This window comes from Ambystoma mexicanum, chromosome 1q (genome assembly GCF_040938575.1).
Source record: "Ambystoma mexicanum isolate Mex_15411 chromosome 1q, UKY_AmexF1_1, whole genome shotgun sequence".
In the NCBI taxonomy this organism is placed as follows: Eukaryota; Metazoa; Chordata; class Amphibia; order Caudata; family Ambystomatidae; genus Ambystoma; species Ambystoma mexicanum.
In genome coordinates this window covers 1,508,214,041-1,508,236,602 of record NC_090922.1, presented here as the reverse complement: position 1 = coordinate 1,508,236,602, position 22,562 = coordinate 1,508,214,041, and the positions used below count along the sequence as shown (strand labels likewise).

At 50.3% G+C, this 22,562-nt stretch overlaps 1 protein-coding gene across 13 annotated transcripts in view; it reads left to right on the top strand.

Annotated features, from left to right (window-relative positions):
• Positions 1-22,562, top strand: part of PTPRF (protein tyrosine phosphatase receptor type F) — a 791,126-nt gene that overhangs the window by 569,087 nt on the left and 199,477 nt on the right. For all 13 annotated transcript variants that reach the window (XM_069642415.1, XM_069642423.1, XM_069642422.1 and 10 more), the window contains one exon: positions 3,497-3,685. In XM_069642415.1, the coding sequence (XP_069498516.1) occupies positions 3,497-3,685 (189 nt within the window). The remainder of the gene's footprint in view (positions 1-3,496; positions 3,686-22,562) is intronic.

Below are 22,562 nucleotides of genomic sequence, written 5' to 3'. Positions count from 1 at the left end.
TAGCAGCGACAATACCACCAATTTTACAATCTTAAGGAAGTACCCTGCAGTAGTTACCGCAACTAGGATTGGACAGTTGCCCTTCTCTCTCCTCCCAAATCCAGCCTCCATCTAAGGATTGGTTTAGGGGTCTGGAGCAGCATATGACAATTCCCATTTGTAATCACCATGTGTTCTCCTTTCAAACTTCTGGCAAAAAGTAGTTATGTAGCAAAAACTTTGTGATTTTCTAGTAACTGCCATAATATATATATATTCCTTTTCAGCTAATCATGGGGCATTTACTCAAAAAGCCAGGTCTGCACCATGTTGCTGGACTGTTTGGCAATTTTCTGCCATTTTCACAAGCAGAACAGTTATGAATATGCAATGTATTACCCATATTCCTAATTTTTCCGTTTTCCAACTCTCATGTTTGGAACCTTTTTATATCGGCTAGAATCCTATCTTAGATGGCCATTAAAGTTCAAAGAGTCACAGGTGGATGTATTTTACATCTCCAGAATCGCCTGGAAATTACATAAAAAGAACACATAGATTTAATCAGTACTACTTCTGCTTGCTGAGAAAAAGGTCTAAATGATAATAGTCCTTTTAAATTAATTGTGAATCTTCATGTGGGACAAACTGCCATTCTCCTGGCTTCAGGCCATATGGTCTCACTGGGTCAGCCTATAACCAGAGTTTTTATTATTCTCTTTGTGTTTGTAGCTTGCACTTCGAAGTTGGTTGCCTCCATTTTCACACCTTTTGGTCATGCTCCAGCCAAGGGGAACTTGGCCTGCAGTCACTGCCTTGTGATCCAGCAAGTCTGGGGAACACTGAGCTTCCTACACATTTAGCAGGACGCTTTATTGCCTGTATAATTAACTGGGGGATGTAAAATCCAGACCTGCAGTTGGGGACTTCCTTGTGAAGTGCCCCATAGCAAACAAAGAGTGTATCTGTAGCCTACATAAGCTTTTCGGTGGAAAACAAAAGGGGATTTTCTTTTCAAATGTTAGCAGGCATACATTACTCACATTTAAACTGCAAACACCATGCAAAGCCATTTTTGTGTCATTGTTTAAAAATCCTGTTTTCCATGTGAAAGGGACCTTTGATTTTTCTTCTTGCTCTCTGAATTAAAATGTTGCTTTTCCTTGGATATTGACAGGTAGGCCTTTTTCACATGTCCCTTCAGTTTTCATTTGCAATCACACATCACAAAAAAACAGTTTTTGGTTTTAGTGTTAACAGATTCTGTTTCTCAGGTGAAAGAGACCTTCAGAGTGTGGCCTTTGAAACCATGGGCTTTCTCACCCGCTAGTCCTTGGGGATCTCTCTTTCTCTCTCCCTCTCTCTCCCCCTCTCTCTTTCCCTTTCTCTTCCCCCAGGTTACGGGCATCGCCTTTTTTGATCCAAGACCCTTGGGGAGGACGAGTGTGAGAGGATCACCTAGGTGAGGGGTCTTCGGGGAGAGGCGGTGTATAGCCGATGGTGAGATGTATTCCTCTGTTTTGTTCATCAACCCCTTCCTGTTTTTCAAGATTTTCTGAAGTCCCAACTTCCCCCCCTTCCTTTTTATACAAACACTGGGCCGAGGAACAGGGTGACTGAGAATAACCAGACTAACTCTCTCTCATCGTACTGGACATGTCCCATTAATCAGGTCAGGCACTTTACCCAAAGTGCATACACTTGATACCAATGAGCTTTCCTCACACAAATAAAAGGCAACACCTAAAGACACACTCGGAGCAAGGTGGAACACGAGAACGAGCAGAACTTTGGGACGAAGGCACACCTGCTGGAGCATAGCAACGGACCAAGGGACGGGAGCAGTCGGCTGAAAACCCCAAGGCTTCCCTACTGGAGGTAGTTGCCTCTGACAGACTGCAAATTACATGTAGAGGAGGCCAGATCCCACAATTGAAGATTGCGTTGTTTCAAAGATGCCAGCGACCCTCCTGGGTGAGTTGTGGAGGCATGGTCAAGCCTGTGGTACTAACCTTGACTCGAAAATCAGAAAACGCAAAACAAGAAAGAAGCGTATACCTGTGAGACCGGTGTGCGTTAAAGTGAATGAAGTAGCAACATCATATCACAAGTGAAGGCTGCACGCATATGGATGAGACGCAAAAATAGGCAGACCTGTGAATAAAATTTGAAGTACAATACTGTTGCAAGATCAGCAATACTAAGTAACCGAGTGGTCCAGTGAAAAGGAAGTAGCTCATTCGAAAGTCTCTGTGAAAGGTGCATTGTTTGATGCAGAAGGGCGAACAAACGGCAAGAGTGCAAGTAAATAGTGAACGCTGAGTCGAAGTGGTCCTGCAGTGGTCTATAAAGAAAGCCACACACATTCAAAAGACTTTGACATCCGAAAGTGGTCCGAGCCCAATTGAGGGAGACCCGAAGTATATTAAGCTTGAGGAAGGGAGCCCCCTTGCAACTTTGTGTGAAATGTATCATGAGAGATCTGAGCCCGGCTGGGAGGGACCCATGAGAACTGTGTGGTGAAAGGTCTGAGCCTGGAAGAGGGGGACCTTTTTGAACATTTTGGTTGAAACATTATTTTGAAAGTCAGACAAAGGAACTTTAAACACGGAAGGCCAGGCGAGCCTCGATCCACGGTTTTGAACTGTGCTGTGTTGGAAGCTGATCTAGAGTGTGTTATCCTGCCTACAAGGATAGCCTTACTTAGTGAGGCCTAACGTGGGGAGGAGGCTGGTTCAGCCACACTATCATTTGAACACTGACTTTTCGTTTGCAGACATTTCTCCTTTTAACACTTTTTGCACAAGAGACAGGGCAGGCATTCGGTTTTTGTTAGTATAGGCCATTTTAATTTGACAGACTTCACTAGGACTGTTTTTTTGATCGTTTGATGGTCGAAACTACTCCCATCTTAGTTATAGGGCAGTAAGGGAGTTTCTCCAACCCCAACATTTTCAATAAAGGTTTTACAATTTGTATCCATTGTGTCAGTGTCAATACTTGTGATGCCATGCCTCCCCTACACACTCCCACAGAGCTGGACTCTTACCCAAGGAGCTCTCTGGTTTCATTAGTTTTGGTAAAGCGGAAATCTGTTTTTGGTATCCACCATTCGCTTGGAAGATCCTGGAGACCTTTTTAACAGCTGATCAGAGTACACAAGCTGGTACCTTGTTGTCTGAGAGAAGCAGTCTGCCCAGTCTGATGTCTGATCCCTCTTCTTGCAGGTATTGTAGCCATCATTCACCGTTGGCTGGGGCCTTACCTCCGTATGCGCTTGGTGCTCTGTAGACGCTCTGCTGTTACTGTTTTCAGCATCAGTGTGTTACCCTGTGGGTATGCTGGTAGCATTGTCTTGAATCCAGTATTCATCCAATTTTCTGCAGTACTGTTTCTGATGTTGGTTGGGTTTCCTGTTTTGGCAGTTTGGCTGCAGTGGTGACCGTGCTAACATATCCTGATTGGCTGTTGCTGTATATCGGGTTCACTAATGCGCTCTTTCTCTTGTGTCCCACAGAAGACCAGATCCCGCATGGGTTCCCCACCATTGACATGGGTCCTCAGTTGAAGGTGGTGGAGAAAACCCGGACAGCTACCATGCTCTGCGCTGCCAGCGGAAACCCTGACCCTGAGATCTCCTGGTTCAAGGACTTCCTCCCCGTGGACACGGCCACGAGTAGCGGGCGAATCAAGCAGCTCCGCTCAGGTAGGCGCAAGCTTGACCCTCCTATTTCTGAGACATTCTAACTGTGCTTGTAGCAGGTAACAAAACATAGCTGCATAAGATGTAAGCCTGTCGACTCGCCCCCAATTTTCTGATCTTGATAAGCCAACCAAACCTCAAGGTGCTGGCGCTATGCACTTTCTCCCAAAGTACCTTTGAACCCAACGTTTACTTAACATGCCACCTTCTACATGGGCACCCTAAGGCCAACATGTAAGCTGTACATGATACAATTCTGGTTTGGTTCATCTCAACTACTTGAGGAAACATTCTTCAGATTCTGACACGCATCCAATTTCCTCAAGCTTCTTGAGACCCTCCCTTCACTCCAGGATGTCCCCCGCATTCGAGTTGCACTTCGCTCTCTTCTTCAATTCCGAACACTTTCCCCTTGAGTTAAATTGGGTTATCTTTAGCTCCCTGTAAAATGCATTTATTCTCAGTGCTCCCACCTTTAGTGTCTGACGGTCTCCACTTCCTTCCAGTGTTTCTTGGAAGCTCTTCTTCAGGTCCCATCACCCTGCACTTACTCCCAGGGATCCTTGAGAGCTCTTCTTTAGTTCCCTCCACTTCCCCCAGGGCTCCTTGAGAGCTCTTCCTCAGTTCCCTTCACCCTGCACTTCTCCCAGGGCTCCTTGAGAGGTCTTCTTCTGCTCCTCTCACCCTTCACTTCCTCCCAGGAATCCTGGAGAGACCTTCGAGTTCGCATTCCTTTCTCTCAGACCTAATTAAGAACTCTTCCTGAGTTATGATATGATAGGTTATTTATAACGCGCTTAATACCCAGAGGTTTCTAAGCGCCGACCCGGAGATCAAACCTGTGATGCTCTGTGTCGTCTTGCTTCCAAGGCAAGCACGTTGCCCCTGAGCTATCCTCCCGAGATCAAGTTCCTTTAACTTCCTCTCTGGGATCATCTCCGTCACTTCCTCCTAGAGCTAATTGAGAGCAGTTATTCAGTTCCGTACCTTTCCTCCTTGAGCTAATTGAGCTCTTCTTCCGTTCGTACCCTTCCTCCTTGAGCTAATTGAGCTCTTCTTCAGTTTGCTTAACTTCCACCAGGAGCCAGTTTAGGCCGCTTATAAACTTGCCTCATTTCCTCCATGGGCCCCTCGAGAGCGCTTCCATTCCCGACACCTCCTTCCAGGGCTCTCTGAGAGCCGTCTACAGGTCTGAGCTCTGCCTGCCCGGACACCTCGAGGCCTATCTGTCATTTCTGACTCCTGGCATATCCTCCCAGGTCACCCTGAGATCCATTCTTCAGATGCGACACCTGGCATCTCCTCGCATGATACCTTGACATCCATCTTACAGGTGCTGTCCCCCAGGGCACCTTAAGGCCCATTCTCCAGATCTCTCTCCTGGCACTTCCTCCCAGAATACCTTGAGACCCATTCTTCAGATGCGACACCTGACATCTCCTCCCAGTGCACCACGAGGCCCATTCTTCAGAACTCTCGCCTGGCACTAACTCCCAGGACGTCCTGAGGCCCATTCTTCAGATCTCTCTCCTGGCACTACTTCCCAGGGCGTCCTGAGGCCCATTCTTCAGAACTCTCGCCTGGCACCAACTCCCAGGTCACCCTGAGGCTCATTCTTCAGATCTCTCTCTTGGCACTACCTCCCAGGGCGCTCTGAGGCCCATTCTTCAGTTCTCTTTCCTGGCACTACCTCCCATGATAAATAGAGACCCATCTTACAGGTCATCTTCCAGGGGATTCTGAGGCCCATTCTTCACATCTCTCTCCTGGCACTACTTCCCAGGGCATCCCGAGGCCCATTATTCAGATCTCTCTCCTGGCTCTACCTCTCATGATAAATTGAGACCCATCTTACAGGTCATCTGCCAGGGCATTCTGAGGGCCATTCTTCAGATCTCCCTCCTGGTACTACCTCCCAGGGCGTCCTGAGGCCCATTCTTCAGTTCTCTCTCCTGGCACTACCTCCCAGGGCGTCCTGAGGCCCATCCTTCAGTTATGTTTCCTGGCACTACCTCCCAGTGCGCCCTGAGGCCCATTCTTCAGATCTCTCTCCTGGCACTACTTCCCAGGGCGTCCTGAGGCCCATTCTTCAGTTCTCTCTCCTGGCACTACCTCCCAGGGCGTCCTGAGGCCCATTCTTCAGTTCTCTCTCCTGGCACTACCTCCCAGGGCGTCCTGAGGCCCATCCTTCAGATCTCTCTCCTGGCACTACCTCTCATGATAAATTGAGACCCATCTTACAGGTGCTGTCTGCCAGAACGCTTTGAGGCCCATTCTTCAGATGTGACACCTGGCACTTCCTCTCAGGACACCTTGAGGCCCATCTTTTAGACCGGACTACTAGCACTTTCTGCCAGGCACTGTATTCGGTGCTTCCCTGCACGTGCCCTCTCGATCCCGGAGCAGCCAATCGCTGCAGAGCGTGTGCAATTAGCGCCTAATTGTGACACGTGCTTTAATGTGCACCCCTCCCACTCGCCCTGCAAAGGAGCAGCCACTAATTGCGCTCATAAATCTACAGCTTATAACTGGTCCCCTCGACCTTTCTCGCATCTCCCGCGCAAACATCGCCCGGGCTCGTGTGTTGGCGCTCGGAGGAGACTTGCCGCCTGTTCATTATTTTAACTGCACCTGGCCGTCACCACTGATGGTTGGGAGTGTGCGGCCCTGTCACAAATGACAAACATTGGTGTTAGCGTTTGGGGGTAGGAGTCTGCATTCCCTATCCATCACATGTGGATAGCAATGAGTAAGGTGGCTTGTTTAGCTCCCAGCTGCCATTGGTATGGCTTCGCAGCGCTGTAAACAGGTTTGCAGATGTGCAGTAACAGCATAGTGCAGGTATCCGGACAGACCACAGTCTGATTTCTGCCTGAATGAATGGGGCAGTGAACGTGGGTCTGCCCCTGTGTGGTAACTATCTGGCGCAAGGCGGGGGCAGTGGGGTGCTGCAAGCCTGCGCTGCAATCTTTCTGCTGCTACTAACGGGGCTGCTGGAGGTGTGTGTGGCAGATGTGTGTCAGCGTGTCAGATGGGGCACGACGAAATGTGCTCCTCTGTACAGCCAAGGTGCTCCAAACAGCACCCTTTTTCTAAAGCTCCCTGCGACTGATTGCCATGTGGCAGGGGTGTGAAAGCCCTGGCTTTTATAACACGATATGAGTAGTTCCATCTCTGAAAGGGAGGTCTTCTAATCCGATTCCCCTTACATAACCGCCATATCAAAAGCACAGGGCCTATCTGGGTCCTGCTGTATCAGTACTCTGATTCATAGCACCTGCTCTACCAGTGGCAAAAAGCAGGTTCAGAGGTCACATGACAGCTGTAGTGACAGCCAAGTCTCTGCAGCGCAGGTGGGGGTCGCATTCAAGTGATGGCCCACTGTACCAAACCTGTGATTATCATAAGTAGCCTATGACGGCGGCAGGCTAAACTCAAGAATAAAGCTATGCCTGAGTTAAGGCATAGTTCATGGCACTACCTGTGATAATTGCAGCCACATTAAATTTGATATTGTTAGGTAAAATCACCTGCAGTACCCTTTGGGAACACTACAAGCAATTAGGACTACAAGTGTAAGCACAGTTTCACCTCTGGTACAAGCCTGTACTATATAGTAAAGTGGTAGCGATGGCTGAGCAGGCAGACTTACCTCAAGAGTTTAAGTGATCAGTAGAACAAGTTACACAAAGGACCAACCAATACAGTGATTCAAATTACACTTATACAAGGTTTCTTGGTAAAGGAATATACATTTATTTACGCAGTCAGTTAGAAAACTTTACTCTAGCATAAGCAGCTCAATATCACACACTAATACACCACAAAAATCCAACCGGTAAGTAAAGTTTAGCTCCAAAATGAAGTGGGAGCAAAATGGCACTTCAGATACTTAATAAAGGAGGGAAATGACAAGGTTAAAAGAATAGACAGCCCAAATACATTCATAGGCAGGGCAAAAGGTTTCAGTTAAATACCACAAGCAATTATTCTCAATAGGCCTGGGCCAAAGTCAATGGTTCAGGGTCTTTTGTGTAGTATAGCCCAGTTCTGGTATGTAACAGTTTAGTCTTTGCCACAGATTTTTAAAGGATTTGGCTAGGCGAAAAGTTTGACGAATGTTAAGGGAAGGACAAGCCTTCGTAGTTGAGGAAAGTTTCACGCACTTTCTCGATGGGCAAAACATTTCCGGACCGCGTTTGCACAGTACCTTGTCAATGAAGAGCGGTAGCTGAGGCAGTTGTTCCTGGCAGTTTGAGCAGATCTTGCTGTTCCTGAGCTTCAGTCGTGGGGACAAGGACGACGTCGGGAGGTTCCTGCACTGCCCAGGGAAGAGGCCAAAAGATGTAGCAAGACGTCAGTTTAAGGTGTGAGTGCCTTAACGTCCACAAGCTGGTTTCCTACCCTCTGGCTATCCGGTTTTCAACAGTACTCTGATGAAAATTCGACCAGATGGGGACGGTGTCCAGGTGGCTTGCAAGTTGGTTGTTCCCACCAAACTCAAGGCAAGAAGTTAACCTTGCAGGGCTTCTCTGTCATCGGAGTTTCAGGTAATTCGGACCTGCAGCAGGGTTTCAACGGTCGTTTAGGAGTTGCAGCAGTCCCCTACCTTCCTCTCCTGTTCGGTTCTTTAGTTCCAGTGGTCGACCCTGATTTCCAAGTCCCAGAGACCTGATTTTAAACAGTTTTCCCCCGTTCATTCCAGCTAGCTGTCACTCACACAGCAGGGTGGCTGTCCTTGCCGGCCAATCACACCAGAGTGCATTCAGGTCTCCTAGGAGACTAAGCAAAGCACAGGGAGTTTCGGACACCTCCCTCACATCCTGTCCACCTCGGACACTCGGGCGCCAGAGGAGGGCTTCAGCACTGAAGCCCGCCAAAGTCCAACGAACAAAGGGACCAAACCTGGTTCGGCGCACAGAGACAAACACAAGAATGACCTTTCCTAAAAGAAATGGCGAAAAAAGATGACCGGAGTCTTTTTACAGATATGTCTTGGGCGCCATATTGAAAACCATGGCTGACCCGATTTTTACCTACCGTTGTTAGCGGTCGGGAGAAATCATGGTAGTTTGATCTAAACCACTGCCACCAGCCATTTAAAGTAAGAAAGGGTAACATTTTACTGTTACGTGAGTGTTTTGACTCAGGGGAAGCTAAGCAACCCCTCCAGCACTCTATAGTAAGATAGGGTGTGCTGGGCCAGTAAATTTAAAGAGACTAGTAAAGTCAATTTAACTTAACATGCTCTGGGAGACGGTGGTCAGTCCCAGAGAAGGTATTTAAACCTTGGGAAGTCTGAAAGACCACCCTGTGCCACTGCACGGAAGGTGCTGTGTGCCACACAAAAAAAGATGATGCCTATGGAGTTGTTTTAATACTCCATAACCAAAGAACACAAAAGTAAAATACACATCAAAATACATGAGTGGGAAAAAAGGCTCGCTCTCTTTCCAGATAAAAAATAAAATCCTAGAAATCCAGAAAAGTTGCTGGGGCTCTCAAAAGTTAAGGGCAATTAGCACATATTGAGAATTCTCAGCTCCTGTGCACCCGGTCCGACTATGGAAGGTGATGTGTATTCTGGCCAGACAGGTTGAGCCTGAGAAATGACAGGGCAGGAACCTGAATGGCCATCCTTCTGCTTTGTTCTCTTTGTGAGAGTAGGTAACTGTGAGGAATTTAAACATCAGCACAGTGGGTGTGCGCTCACCTGTTTTATTTTTTACCTTTTAAATGAAATTGAATGATGGTAGATTAACCTCTGTAAAATGTTTAGGGGTAATCCACACACATTTTCCTACGCTCACTGCATGACCTAAACATAGACCCATGTACTCTGGGTGGACACAGCCTACAAGTGCCGTCACCCCTGTCATATTCAGCTGGAATATGACAGACAAGAGTCCATCAAGCCATCTCAAAAGGGCGAGGGTAAAAACGTCCTCCTGCCTAATTAACAAAGTCTCCATGGATCCGCCCTTTCATTTGTTAGCTACTGGTGGCAGCCTTGCATACTAATCACAGTTAATTCAAACAGTCCCGCAGGAGGCCTGGTCACAGGACTAACAAAGGACAGGAAAACCCCAACATCCTTTGAGCACTGGTCAACCTGAAGCCAGCTCCCACCCTTAGTATGAAGGGCAGTGGCCTGTCATGCATGGAACTATGTATTTACACTAGTCACCCCCGCAGGGGGACCCCATTCAGAAGGTACAAGTATTTGGTTTGGCAGAGACAAATGTCTGGTCCTGCCGCAGCTTCAAGGGAGACCTGCCGCTTTAATCAGGAAACACAGAGAACTCAATTAGAGAGACCCTTTGATCCACAACAGACAGAAAAATGGATGGGACTTGGTATTACATGTTTTCATCATGATGCTGGAAATGCATTAGAGGGACAGGGCCTCCATGTTCTTGTCCTGCACTGCCTTATCATGTGTGTTCTGTGTTGTCTGCACAGGAGTCCAGTTGGAACGCCTGGCAGTGCTGCTATTCCTCTTTTTGGTTTGGTGAATAAAGACCCTTTGGATACCCTTATGGCACCCATGTGTGAGTGTACAACCCTATACCCCTAATGTATGTTTTTGGGCACCTGTGTGTTGCCCAGAGAGTAGGGAATGGGCTGGTGACAGCTCAATGCTGAATTTGACAGGTGATCAGAGGGTCCTCCATTTTGGGATACACAGGCACTGCAATAGGAATCAGCGGATTCCTGATAGAAGGCAAGATGGCCCCTGTGGCCTCATGTCTTCAATTGCCTGTTACCTTGTTTTACCAAAGTCCTGCGAAGCCCTGACTCTGTACCATCCCCTGACTGGCTGTTGGATGAAAGAGCCATATATGGTATTGTGGGGGAAGTCCTGGCTAGACTGGCTGGATACTTGCTAGTGACTGTATGTTGTTGGTGCACCCTTGGGGTGGGACCTTTGTGAATAGAGTGTGTGATGAATATACATTTTATGTTATGGGTGTCTGTTTTCTGTGTGTGTGACACAATGAATGAGACAGCTCTGCCTGAAACTGACATGAATGCAGTGTGCTAAAAGGCTGGGTGCTTGCCCCAATCCGCATTCCATGTTATGGGTATCTGGGTGGAAGTGAATAGCCTGAATGCCTGTGAGCTTGATTGGCTGCCTGCATGAATGTCCTTCGGTATGATTGGCTCACTGAGCCAGGCTCAAACAGAGTGAATGAGGGACAGATGTGTATATCTGTGGACCTCTCACTTCCCAATTTGTTCAGAAGCTGAAGTTGAAACTTTAAGCTGCTTATCCTTGAAGCCCAGCTAGAAGAAGATTGCTACTTTCCTTCGACAAAATCTAAAATCTGTCATGTCCGTCAAGGACTTGTCCGAGAGAGGACCTGGCTAGGAGACCTCTCCCCGAGCTACGAGGGAACATCATGCAAAAGCTGATCTTTGAGGTACCCTGGAAGCCAGTCCCGAAAAAGGCTGTCGACCGGAGTAGGAGTCCGCAGAGAATCTTGAAGTAAAGAGCAAAGACATTGAGGCCATCAAAGTCCATTGCCATTGACCGGGGTTCAGTCGAGTCGTGTTGCCCAGAAGCGGGGGCAGCTTGACTCTATGCTGCTCGACGACCGGTGCCGCAATGCTCAACCTCGCCTTAGAACATTGGCTGAAGGCTCCCTTGCCATCACCATCGACTACTTTTTCCAGCCACAGAAAGTTGGTCATCGGCTACCAAGGAAAGTCCGCCGGTGGGTTTCCCGCCACCGGAAGCTGACAGACTTCAGGAGGACATGACGACGTGAAGATCCTAAGTGCAGCCCGTGGTCGAGTGCTGATCGCCAAAGCTATCCCGAAGTACATGCTGCGGCTGCAGGACTGACAGGCCAGAGGACCGATGAAGCATCTCCCGCTGCTGGGCCTACATCAATCACTGAGTCATCTTTGCAGCACCAAACTCTTTGCATTAAGATGCACCGCAAGCCTCGTCTTCACAGGACTTTCACGATTGATCGTCAAAGGGCACCGCGAAGTCCAAAACTGCAGTCTTGACGCAAGTGTTAAATTTTCTTAGAGGCATCTTAATGTCCTGTGGGTCCTGCTTTTAAAGGGAGGTCCCTCTTGAGGGCACCTTCAATGACCCATCGAAGAAACTCTCCTATCGCAGGTACATCGCGGGGGTGGTTGAACATTTTAACCAGGAAACAAGACTGATTAAACATTAATGGACTGAGCTTGTTAATATTCTTTATTTGGCATGTTAGAACTATTGCCAGAGTACAAAGAGTGTTATTAATTGATGTATATATCTTGCCTTTTTTTTATATAAAGAACTGTTAGCACATAACAGTGTGTGGACATTCCTTTGTGGGGTGCTTGGGGACTCACTGTACTGAAGTACCAGCCTGCATCACCTCCTGAGAGCTCAAGCCTTGGTTGCTTGTAAATCGCTACCTTATAGAGAATCTTGTCTGCGGTGCGCTCTGCCTCTCCTCTGCCATACAGAGGGCAAGAGTACAGATACCCCCTCCAGTCTTTACATTCAACCCTTTATCTTTTTTTGTTGCAATGCACTCTGGTTATGACCTCATACATCCAGGAGATTGTTGGTGGGGACTCAGGATTGGTTAGTTACGGTAGGCTTGGCCTAAACAAATCACTGGGGCCCTTTTGGCTTTCAAAGAGTAGATCCCCTCTTTTGGGCAGACCATCTGAAGAGTTTTCAAAGAGTGAAAAGAAGAACCCAGCATTGGACCCTGGCTGAAGGTACACTCTGCCTTACATCTTCAACCAGTGAAGGAAGGACAGGACCTCCAAGAGGGAAGCAAGATCCCTCCCATAAACATCTTCCAGGGAACAGAGGGAGATAGTGAATCCAGAGGACCCTCCAGCAGCTCCAGAACCGGTACCCAGCCAGCACACAGCTTGCACTGCTAGGTTCTGCAAGCAAGCTTCCTAGATGGGAAGTGCCAGAGAGTGCCTGAACCAAAAGAAGGACAAAGTCCTGGCCTGCAACACTCTCCTCAGCTTTGGGCCATCCGCTTTAAAGGACGACACAAGCCCAGTGAAGAAGCTAGGAGGAGTGCATCGACAAGCATCAAACAGCGTCCACCTTAAAGGACCTTTTCGAGCCAGTCCAGCCCCTTGAGCGCAACAGGCTGCACCGCTGACTGTTATGCCGCAGTCGCTCACGCCGTCCGAGACACCTCAACCAGTACTTCAGAACTGCCAACTGGCACTGAGACAACGATTCCTGACCCCCCAGCTGCTGTGTACGGCAGCCTGCAGCTGTCCGTCCAGCATAGTTTGCCAAATTGCCTGCCGCCTGACCCGTGGAAGCACTATCTGCATAGAGAACTGTGGACCCGCAGAAGCACGATCTGCATAGAGAACTGTGGACCCGCAGAAGCACGATCTGCATAGAGAACTGTGGACCCGCAGAAGCACGATCTGCATAGAGACTTCTCTCCATTGTTTTCAAACAGTTTTGCAGACTTAATTTGGCTGCCAGTGTACAGCAGGTTGCTAAAAGTGCGAGAGAGGCCGCACTACCAACACAAGATCTACAATGGAGAAATACCACTTCTATTCAAACCTGTTCCGAAGACAGGAGATGGAGAATCTAGGGCCCGGGGCGGCAGCTGGAGAATCTAGGGCCCGGGGCGGCAGCTGGAGAATCTAGGTCCCGGGGCGGCAGCTGGAGAATCTAGGGCCCGGCCCGGGGCGGCAGCTGGAGAATCTAGGGCCCGGCCCGGGGCGGCAGCTGGAGAATCTAGGGCCCGGCCCGGGGCGGCAGCTGGAGAATCTAGGGCCCGGGGCGGCAGCTGGAGAATCTAGGTCCCGGGGCGGCAGCTGGAGAATCTAGGGCCCTGCCCGGGGCGGCAGCTGGAGAATCTAGGGCCCGGCCCGGGGCGGCAGCTGGAGAATCTAGGGCCCGGCCCGTGGCGGCAGATTGAGAATCTAGGGCCTGGCCCGGGGTGGCAGCTGGAGAATCTAGGGCCTGGCCCGGGGCAGCAGATGGAGAATCTAGGGCCTGGCCCGGGGCAGCAGATGGAGAATCTAGGGCCTGGCCCGGGGCAGCAGATGGAGAATCTAGGGCATGGCCCGGGGCGGCAGATAGAGAATCTAGGGTTCGTCTCGGGGCAGCAGCTGGAGAATCTAGGGCCCGGATCAGGGCAGCAGCTGGAGAATCTACGGCCTGGGGCGGCAGCTGGAGAATCTACGGCCTGGGGCGACAGCTGGAGAATCTAAGGCCCGGGGCGGCAGCTGGAGAATCTAGGGCCTGGCTCCGGGTGCCACCTGGAGAATCTAGGGCCTGGGCTGGCAGCTGGAGAATCTAAGGCCTGGGGCGGCAGCTGGAGAATCTAGGGCCTGGCTCAGGGCAGTGGCTGGAGATTCTGGGGTCTGGTCCAGGGTGGCAACTTTAGAATTTAGGGTTTGGGTGTGAGCTGGAGAATCTGGAGCCCCGAGGTTGAAACGGGAGAATGTACGGCACGGGACAGGAGCTGGAAAATGTAGGTGGGAACTGGAGAATACAGGGCCCGGTATAGAAGTTGGAGAATTCTGGGACCGCGGTGAGTGCTTGGCAATTCTGGGGGATGAGCTGGTTCAGAAGAACCGGACAGCAAGTACAGGGTGTGGGGGAAATCCAGAACATTGTGATGTACTGGAGAATCCAGGTCAAAGGGGTGCCATGAATAATGCATTTCCTAGACCAGCGGTGTACCCCTTCCCTGGCTTTAAGCACGCGGGGCTGCACTGGCACGACCTCCCTGGGCTGTGGTCCTCACGGAGGCCTGGTGGATCTTCTCAGGGCTCAGCAGGTATACCTTCCTCAACTCTTCAGAAGGGGCATTTTTCCACTCTCCTGTGTGTTGGTGCTCTTGCCCAAAGATTCCCTCCTGAATGGAGGATCTTTCATCGACGTCTTAGAGAAAGGACCATGGGCAGAGCCTTGTGAGGAGCTGTCCAGCGTAATGTTATGTTAAACTGGTAGAAGCAGAAGAACCCTCTTCAATATCTTAAGATGAAAATGACCCACTTTGCACACGGCTGAGACTTGGTCATACATTGATAGCGAAGCAGAGAGGGTTACACCGAGATTCTTAACCTTTGTCACTGGGACAAGTAAAGGACCCAGAAAGGAGGGCCAGAAAGTGGACACCTAGCGTGAGGGGTCAGGGGGGGGGGACCCACCACCATCATCTCCGTCTTGTCCCCATTTCCCATTAGCTGCCTGTTCTCCATATCATGGTCGAATTGTACCAATGGTCTAGCATCCTTGATGCCACAAGGACAGAAGCTGCTGGCCTGACTGAGCAGGTGAGATGGGGGGGAGGGGGGGAGACATCAGCACTCAAGGGGTCTGGCGGTGCTAATGTGCTTCTCTGGACGTGGAGATAAAAAGCTTTGGGGAAGCCTGCGCTCTTCTCGACAGTCCTGCTGACTTGGCGGCCAGAGTGCAGATAATCCGCCCTCCCTCGGTGGCCGCTCCATGCGGGATTCATAGCTCAAAGGGGTGGAAGTGTGAGGTGGAGCTGGCCACGTGTCCCTGGTCATCGGCCCCCACTCGCCAGACTCGTCTGATTGCCTTTCTGATCAATTATGCAGGAGAGTGGCGCACCGCCACCTCAGCTGAGGGCAGCACTTTCTTGTAAGAGGGGCTGGAGGGGGTGTACATGTCGCCTGACGAGCTCACCATGAGGCTTCACCTCGACGAAGACTGCTATCGATAATTAAGGGCTTCCTCGGCGGTGGGACGATGCGCAGGCCTGGACTTGAGGACCCACGGGCAAGTGCCCGGGAGGAGAGTTCTCCTTACAGCCTACAAACCAACAGGTGTGGGGGCGGGTGGTCATAAACTGCTATGGCATGGCAGCCCTGGTCTGTAGCACGGTTCAGTGAAATGGAAAGGTGAGTACCAGACACAGCCAATGGGAAGGGTTGGGCTACAAGCCTGGAGGATCCCAGAAAGAGCCTGGCTTCAAGCCTCTCCAAAGAAGGGATAATGCAAGCCTTGGACCAGATCTCTGTCTAATGTGACCAATGAGAGTCCAGGGGCTGTGATCTACAGACCTGGGGATTGGCCACTGAGTGGGCCCCCACTTCAGACTGTCCATTTCTTGCTCTAGATTTCCCCGGATGGGGGGGCAGGGAGAATGGCCCCAGTCATTGCAAGCCCAGTAGCGTGCCATTGTAGATCGTGAGGCTGTCATGTTGTGCCAGTGTATTTTTTTGACAGGACCTGTTTAACGCACACTCTCTCTCTGTTTATTTTCATACCCTCAGTGCTCTTTGGTAAGTGTTGCTTCGGGTCGTTCGTCCGCCTGCAGACTTAGTAAGTGAATGTAAGCACGTGGCTACAGCGCACTCTGCCCAGCCATTTGTCTTTGGTGGCTGATCTGATGCCCAAGGTGATCCTTGTCCAAGAATGTCTGCATGCGCCCCCTCTCCCCTTCCTTCACTAACACATTCAGTGTGCACTGAGCTCGGGGCAGGTGAGGGGATGGTCCTCATGCGGGTGAATGGGTGCGTGTTTCTCTGCATCTGCGCTCCACTGTGAGGCAAGCAGTAGCAAGTGAGCCTACTAGAACCCTTGACACATCCAAGAGGAGATGCTCGCATAAAGCAAAGCGTGCTCCACAACAGGACTTCGTGGTAAGCAAAGCGTGCTCCACAACAGGACTTCACAACAGGACTTCGTGGTAAGCAAAGCGTGCTCCACAACAGGACTTCGTGGTAAGCAAACCGTGCTCCACAACAGGACTTCGTGGTGCTGGCGAGGACACCTAGACTTCTTAACAAAGTGTGTAGGGTAAACAGGCAGCCTAATTTGTTTAAAGGGGTGGGATATACAGTGAACGACCCCACAAGCTTGAATAACATTAACCCCTGGGTGTGCAATATGCCAGGATTAACCATGTTGGCATAAGGGTCTGGGCTGCAAGGCAATAACATTAACATGCTGCGTATGGACTACACCGGGAATAATCCGGTTAACATAAGGATGTTGAATGCACTGGGGAATAACCACATTAGCATGAGGCTGTGGGACACACTGGTGAATAACCACAATAACATGAGGCTGTCGGTCACACTGGGGGATAACCACATTAGCATGAGGCTGTGGGATGCACTGGGGGATAACCACATTAGCATGAGGCTGTGGGATGCACTGGGGAATAGCCACATTAGCATGAGGCTGTGGGACGCACTGGACTTAACCACATTAGCATGAGGCTGTGGGACGCACTGGGGAATATCCACATAGCATGAGGCTGTGGGATGCACTGGGGAATAACCACATTAGCATGAGGCTGTGGGATGCACTGGGGAATAGCCACATTAACATGAGGCTGTGGGATGCACTGGGGAATAACCACATTAACATGAGGCTGTGGGACACACTGGTGAATAACCACAATAACATGAGGCTGTGGGACACACTGGTGAATAACCACAATAACATGAGGCTGTGGGATGCACTGGGGAATAACCACATTAGCATGAGGCTGTGGGACACACTGGTGAATAACCACAATAACATGAGGCTGTCGGTCACACTGGGGGAATAACCACATTAGCATGAGGCTGTGGGATGCACTGGGGGATAACCACATTAGCATGAGGCTGTGGGATGCACTGGGGAATAACCACATTAACATGAGGCTGTGGGATGCACTGGGAAATAACCACATTAACATGAGGCTGTGGGATGCACTGGGGAATAACCACATTAGCATGAGGCTGTAGGACACACTGGGGTATAACCATAATAACATGAGGCTGTCAGTCACACTGGGGGATAACCACATTAGCATGAGGCTGTGGGACGCACTGGGGAATAACCACATTAGCATGAGGCTGTGGGATGCACTGGGGAATAGCCACATTAACATGAGGCTGTGGGATGCACTGGGGAATTACCACATTAACACGAGGCTGTGGGACGCACTGGGGAATAACCACATTAGCATGAGGCTGTGGGACGCACTGGGGAATAGCCACATTAACATGAGGCTGTGGGATGCACTGGGGAATAGCCACATTAACATGAGGCTGTGGGATGCACTGGGGAATAGCCACATTAACATGAGGCTGTGGGATGCACTGGGGAATAGCCACATTAACATGAGGCTGTGGGATGCACTGGGGAATAACCACATTAGCATGAGGCTGTGGGACACACTGGGGTATAACCATAATAACATGAGGCTGTCGGTCACACTGGGGGATAACCACATTAGCATGAGGCTGTGGGATGCACTGGGGGATAACCACATTAGCATGAGGCTGTGGGATGCACTGGGGAATAACCACATTAACATGAGGCTGTGGGATGCACTGAGGAATAACCACATTAACATGAGGCTGTGGGATGCACTGGGGAATAACCACATTAGCATGAGGCTGTAGGACACACTGGGGTATAACCATAATAACATGAGGCTGTCAGTCACACTGGGGGATAACCACATTAGCATGAGGCTGTGGGATGCACTGGGGAATAACCACATTAGCATGAGGCTGTGGGATGCACTGGGGAATAGCCACATTAACATGAGGCTGTGGGATGCACTGGGGAATAACCACATTAGCATGAGGCTGTGGGACGCACTGGGGAATAACCACATTAGCATGAGGCTGTGGGACGCACTGGGGAATAGCCACATTAACATGAGGCTGTGGGATGCACTGGGGAATAACCACATTAACATGAGGCTGTGGGATGCACTGGGGAATAACCACATTAGCATGAGGCTGTGGGATGCACTGGGGAATAACCACATTAGCATGAGGCTGTGGGACACACTGGGGTATAACCATAATAACATGAGGCTGTCCGTCACACTGGGGAATAACCACATTAGAATGAGGCTGTGGGATGAGGCTGTGGGACACACTGGTGAATAACCACATTAACATGAGGCTGTGGGATGCACTGGGGAATAACCACATTAGCATGAGGCTGTGGGATGCACTGGGGAATAGCCACATTAACATGAGGCTGTGGGATGCACTGGGGAATAACCACATTAGCATGAGGCTGTGGGACACACTGGTGAATAACCACAATAACATGAGGCTGTCGGTCACACTGGGGGATAACCACATTAGCATGAGGCTGTGGGACGCACTGGGGAATATCCACATAGCATGAGGCTGTGGGACGCACTGGGGAATATCCACATAGCATGAGGCTGTGGGACGCACGGGGGAGTAACCACACTAATATTACCGGTGTGGGATGTGTAGGAATAATCAGTGTGTGGGCTATACAGAGAACAGTTATGTTAACATGAGTGGTGTGGGCTCTCACAAGGTGCCAATACACATGGTAACGTCATCAGGGTGTGGGACAAACTGGATAGCCCCTTAATGGAAGGGTGTGATTACACAGGTGTTAACAGGGTTAGCATAGGGAATAACCACGTTAACTGAAGTCTGAGACAAATAGGGGAAAACCACGGACGGTGGGTGAAGAAGGCGAGTGCTGTAATAAAAACGGTATGAGCGATTCCATGGATGCCAGTGGGATGGTGGGAAGACCTGGCCAGGGCAAGCCCTTTGGCACTCTACTGGTGGAAAGAAAATAATAAGGATGGCATCAAAACAAAATGTGCACGGTTGTATAGAAAAATGACCAAGCCCATTAAGAGTACCCAACCGCACAGCAGCAACCATTCACTGTATTAACCCCTGTAAGGGAAGTCACGGATGAACCACAGGGCACAGGCTGGGCACCACCGGATCCGCGATCTGACAAAGGTGTCTGAACCACCAAAACTACGACCATTCTCCACCCCAGGGTGACCCAACTACATCCGCGCATCAGTCGGGGGTGCTACCATCGCAAAGCTTTGGACGTGTAACTTGTTGACAGTGTGAAACAATTTAGTGTGATGGAAAATATTCAAAATCACTCCAGGGAGAGCTGTCCCTGCAAAGGAATAATGCATGTTATCCCAACTGTATTTTAAAGGTACTTTGGTGCATGGCCAAGGCTCAAAGAATGGATTTCATCGCAGAGGAGCGCCTAGACCTGGCCTAGTGGCAGCAGCTTGCAAGGATGTGCATGGATAGATGTTCAGGGTAGACTCTGGGTCTTTGAAACTGGGGGATAGATGTAGGAATTGTGGGGGATAGGTAGGAAGGCTGGGGAGGATGCTTAAGAAGTCTGGGGGGGTGTGGTTAGGAAGACTGGGGATGGGTAGGAAGATTTGGGGGTGTAAGGAGGAATACTCGGGTGAATGTAGGAAGACAGGAATACAGGAAGGCTGGGGATTTGTTTAGAAGACTGGGGGTAGCTAGGAAGATTAGGGAAAAAGAAAAAGACTGAGGATAGTTAGAAAGACTGGGGGGATTAGTAGGAACACTGAGGGGAAGGTAGGAAGATTGGGGACATGTGTTGGAAGACTCTGGTGACGGGTGAGGTTGCAAGGCTTTGGTTGAAAGACTTGGGTGGTGGGGGATAGGCTAAGTGTGGGATGCACCAGGAAGAGGTTGTGCAGTAGTCGATGGATGCAAACCTTTGACGCAGACCTTAGTGAGGGAATTCTGGGTGCTGCTTTTGTCAAGACCTCGCGTCTTGAAGAGCTCCACCGAGTTGGCGGGTTCTTGTCCTTTTTATGGAGAAGCCTTGCTTTTCCTGGTAGACCACCAACTGCTGATCGTGGCACAGGTGCCTCAAGTAACACTGCTTGTGTGCTGCCGGTTGTGCACAAGCTGTGTCCTGCTGTGCACTTGAGGCAGTGGTCCCTGCAGCAGTGACCCCTTACTGTCTTTTCTGCCCCATGCCATGGTTTCACGTGGGAAGCAAGAGGCCTCTGGTCTCTACTCCATCGGGATAAAGCTCAAGGGGGGGGAACTTCTGGTTTACTGGGGCAGCCTAAAAGTTGAGCAAAGTAGATCTTTACAATCTGTTTGCAAGGTGGGCAGTTGGGAAGGTTCACACAGCCATGCATGTGTTCGAACTCTGAGGCAGGAACCCACTGGGGCCTTCGGATGCTGTAGACACCATGGTGGTCTTGTGGGATGTGCTCCACTGGGCATGTGGATCATGCGCCGGTAATGACCACCTAGGGGCGCTACACGCGTGCCATGGATTGCTCACACGCTGCTACCGTGGCCACTGCTGCATACCAGCTATTCGTTCTGCATGAGATATTCCAGCTGTCAAAATTATGACCTAGCACTCAGTCTGGCAAAAAACCCTCAAGCAGGAATCTCCACTGGCCCCTGATGACTTAGCACTCAAATTCTGGGGAAAGAAAACCCTCAAGCAGGAATCTGCTGGCCCCTGATGACCTAGCACTCAAATTCTGGAGAAAAAAAACCCCTCGAGCAGGAATCTCCACTGGCCCCTGATGACCTAGCACTCAAATTCTGCCAAAAAAACCCTCAAGCAGGAATCGCCACCAGCCCCATGTGACCACACACTCAAATTCTGGAGAAAAAAAAACCTCAAGCAGGAATCGCCACCAGCCCCATGTGACCAAGAACTCAAATTCTGGAGAAAAAAACCCCTCAAGCAGGAATCGCCACCAGCCCCTGAAATCTGCAGAGCGTGCAGATCTGTAATAGCGACGATTAACCGTCTCATCCTCAATCTGATGGCCTCTGTCATCTTGGAATAGCCGCAGCTGTCCATCTCTCCTTTCAAAGCCCCCCTCAAGAGTGGGCCTCCAGATTCCACCTCCTGGTCCTGTATCTTCTTTTTTTGTGACCTCTAGTTTGACTTGATTTTCCAGAGTGTACGTCCGTCCTTAGACAACTGAGTGCTGTCAAGCATGGAGTGGTCTTAGTGGCATCACGCTTGTGCGGCCCCGGAATGGTGCCAGGCCGGTCTCAATGTTATGAGTCTTTAGAATAGTGTGTGAGGTATGGCGGGTGCTTAATATTCGAGATGGCTTATTGGTGGATCTCCCTGTCCCCGGCCATCTATGGGGACACTCAGCACATCGCTGCCTTCCTTTGAACGTTTCTGAGTCCCGATACCCGCACTGGAGGTTAGACAGGGTAGAGAGCAGGGCCAGATTGGCGTGTCTCAGGGTGTCCTCAAGCTAGAGTGTCGCGGAGACCGGTCAGGCTTGGCACGGCTCTGAGTGCTGTCAGACCTGCCATATCGCTCTCGGGCCTGCTTGCTTGGTGCTGTCTCTCATCTCTGGAAATTGACCCACGACCTAGATAGGAAATAATTGGTGTGCCTCGTGGCTTTTCTCCTGTGAAAGTGCTTTTTTCTGCATTATTAATAGGTCGTTTCCCTGCATCACTGTGTGGGCTGGAAACTGAACACTGCGCTCCAGACCATCACAGATTGAGTTGCCACAAGAAATCAATAGGCAGCACTCTAGTGAGCGCACCCCGCGCTCCCACCACTGCAGGTGGAGTTTCAGGCCAGCGACCCATTCTTAAAAACTTGCCTTCTTTGTCCCATCTTCTGAAGCAAAAGACGCATAGACCATGCCTTGGGGTGTGACATCCCAGCGCCCCCTAGTTCCTCTGCCTTCTGCTGCGAGGCTTCAAGCACGGCACCCTCCTCAGACCGCCACCGCCACGCGCCAATTGTCTGCGAATAAGATGGGCCTGGGCCCAAGGTACATACTCCTGTAGCAAGACCTGGGGCTGTTTGGATAGCCCTGCTCCCTCTGAATGGCAGTAGGTCTTTGGGCAGATTGCCACATGGAACTCTGCCCAACATGTGTCTACCCTTCCCCCTACTCTTCCAATGGTACCGCCAAAGCGCACGTCTGCGGCAGCCGCGCCCCCACCATCGATGATGACCCGATGGAGATGATACTCATGCTTTAGAAGTAAACAGATGGCCAACTCAATAACGCCTTGTGTTTGTAGGAAGTATCTAGCGACTGCAGAATAGCGTTTGGCAGTCCAACTGGGTCCCCTCTGGCTATAG